General features: G+C 34.6%; 1 protein-coding gene across 1 annotated transcript; it reads right to left on the reverse strand.

The window, feature by feature from the left end:
* Nucleotides 1–628: 628 nt before the first annotated feature.
* LOC119644014 (integrator complex subunit 5-like) lies at nt 629–2,006 on the reverse strand. Its single transcript, XM_038043543.1, has 3 exons — nt 1,550–2,006; nt 1,159–1,488; nt 629–1,098 (listed from the first exon to the last, which is right to left on the reverse strand). Exons 1-3 carry the CDS (start codon nt 1,866–1,868, stop codon nt 1,052–1,054), a joined length of 696 nt encoding a protein of 231 aa, XP_037899471.1. The 5' UTR covers nt 1,869–2,006; the 3' UTR covers nt 629–1,051.
* Nucleotides 2,007–2,012: the final 6 nt, after the last annotated feature.

A 2,012-nucleotide genomic window follows, 5' to 3' on the forward strand; every position in this document is an offset into this window, starting at 1 on the left:
TATCCTCGTTTCAAATATTAAATAAATACAAAAATCGCTGCAATTAATCTAAATGTACATGACCCATTACCTGTTCTCCAAGCATCGAGCCCAAAATCTGCATTTTATATAAACATTCTCAAGTATTCCACTTGAACATCTGAACTTTGCTTTGCGCCCAACTTCTCTTATCGGTCAAATTTTCCTATAGATTTTTGGCCAAATTCTTCACAATTTGATGCGTACGCTTAAAAAAGCTAACATTAATTGCGTGTGTAATCTTTTAATTACAGTTAAACGTATTCAGACCTTTCATCATTTCGAATTTTCATTAAGTTGCTACTTTACTATATGTAGGAGTTAAACCTTCCACTCTGAGATCTTAAAAAAAAAAAAAGTAAGAAGACTTTCTGGTCCTTAGTTCACAATATCAAATTATTTTTAATGATAAACATTGTATGCGTGTATTCACGACTTGCTCCCTGCCGTTGAATATTGGAAAGTCTTTTTATATATTTCCAGATTTATGACCAATATTAAAAATTTATCAATGAACAGCTGCGTACCAATTTTGCCAAGCAAAAGTTTCCATTGCTGTGTGTTCTTGATTTTGAAAGAATAATTGACGTATCCATATTTGTAGAGTAATTAAAACATATTTTCAAGCTTTCAAGCATTCTTGAATTTGCTCGCTTACCGCGTTTAATTTCTTGGATCAGATCTTTTATAATATATCGATTGTCTGCATTTGATTGTAAAAAAAAGACTCTTGATTTTTTATAGTTGGTGTAAATTTATATTTGCGGTGGCTTTTATAGAGCTAAGTAACGACTATATCGGTTGCTATTCCTTCGGTTATTCTTGAAACTTAAACTATGTTCTCCATTGAAATGATTTGGCTTTTGCTAGACGTTTTACATTTGTCAGTGCAATTTTATAATTCATTGTTATAGGCACATAGGGTGGAAAGTTCAAATTTGATAAAACTTCTATAAGTTATCTTACCAGACAAGTGGGCATACAACTTTCGTCCGCTTGTTTTTGTGCCATTAACACGAGCATTTGCTGATATTCAGATTTTACATCGGATTTGTGGCTTCGGAGATAACTCGTTGTTATCTAAATAACGAAACAAATTTATCGCTGCAAATGGAAAATTTCGTTATTTCAACTACTTACACATATCCAAAAAGACGCTAATCATATTCCGTAGTAAGACATCGGAATAATTACCGAATACAAAAAGAAATGGTATAATCAAAGTATCTAAATTCTTTTTGGGATGGAAACCTTCTTGTAACAGTTCTTTGACAACGACTCGTAGAACTTGTTCGTGAGCGAAGCACAGATATTCTAAAATACCGACTTCTGACTCGAAACGGCAATGAAAATCATCTGCAAAACGTTTCAAACTGCATTGTAGAATTTGTGAAATAATTTTTAATGGGAAGCAACCACCTAAACGTGCTACAACCCAATCAAAGGTTAAGGAGTAACGCTGGTAGGCATCTAAAATATTTAAGAATAATAATAAGAATTATTTAGGCACTTTTACAAAACAAAAACCCACTTAACAAAGTTTCCACGCAAGATTCTGCTTCCAAGTTAGTTAGTTTACGAAAACAGATGCTAATTAAAGTCAACAAGCCACGCATTGTGCCACAGCTTAGCCAGTAGTTGCAAGCTACTCCGATAGACATTTTCCGTTTAGTGTATTTATCCGATAGATTGCCGACCAAATCTAAGCACCATGATGCGACGACCACGCCCCAAGCTCCTGACACTTTATTGACTATATTTTCCAAAGCTTGTTGTATTACTTCAAAGCATGGATCTTCTTGAGCGCCTGGACTTTGGGCCGTTTGATTATTGCTATTTTTTGATGTCATGCTTGTCTGTTGCTCAGCAACGCAATAACCTCGCACTGCTACCTCAGCCACCAAAGAGAAGTATTTAAACACTATATCACGGGCGGCTGGTAAATCTTCTAACAAATGCAAAGAGGTTCGTATTAATGAGCTGGAAGTCAATTT

This window comes from Glossina fuscipes, unplaced genomic scaffold (genome assembly GCF_014805625.2).
Source record: "Glossina fuscipes isolate IAEA_lab_2018 unplaced genomic scaffold, Yale_Gfus_2 79013, whole genome shotgun sequence".
Lineage (NCBI taxonomy): Eukaryota > Metazoa > Arthropoda > Insecta > Diptera > Glossinidae > Glossina > Glossina fuscipes.

Bases quoted from the DNA above. Each gene is read 5' to 3' on its own strand.
- LOC119644014 (XM_038043543.1), bottom strand. From the start codon at position 1,868: ATGACATCAAAAAATAGCAATAATCAAACGGCCCAAAGTCCAGGCGCT. The intron at 1,489-1,549 runs GTGGGTTTTTGT...TAAATATTTTAG, and splicing joins TTGCGTGGAAACTTTGTTAA to ATGCCTACCAGCGTTACTCC. The intron at 1,099-1,158 runs GTAAGTAGTTGA...TTCGTTATTTAG, and splicing joins TAGCGTCTTTTTGGATATGT to ATAACAACGAGTTATCTCCG.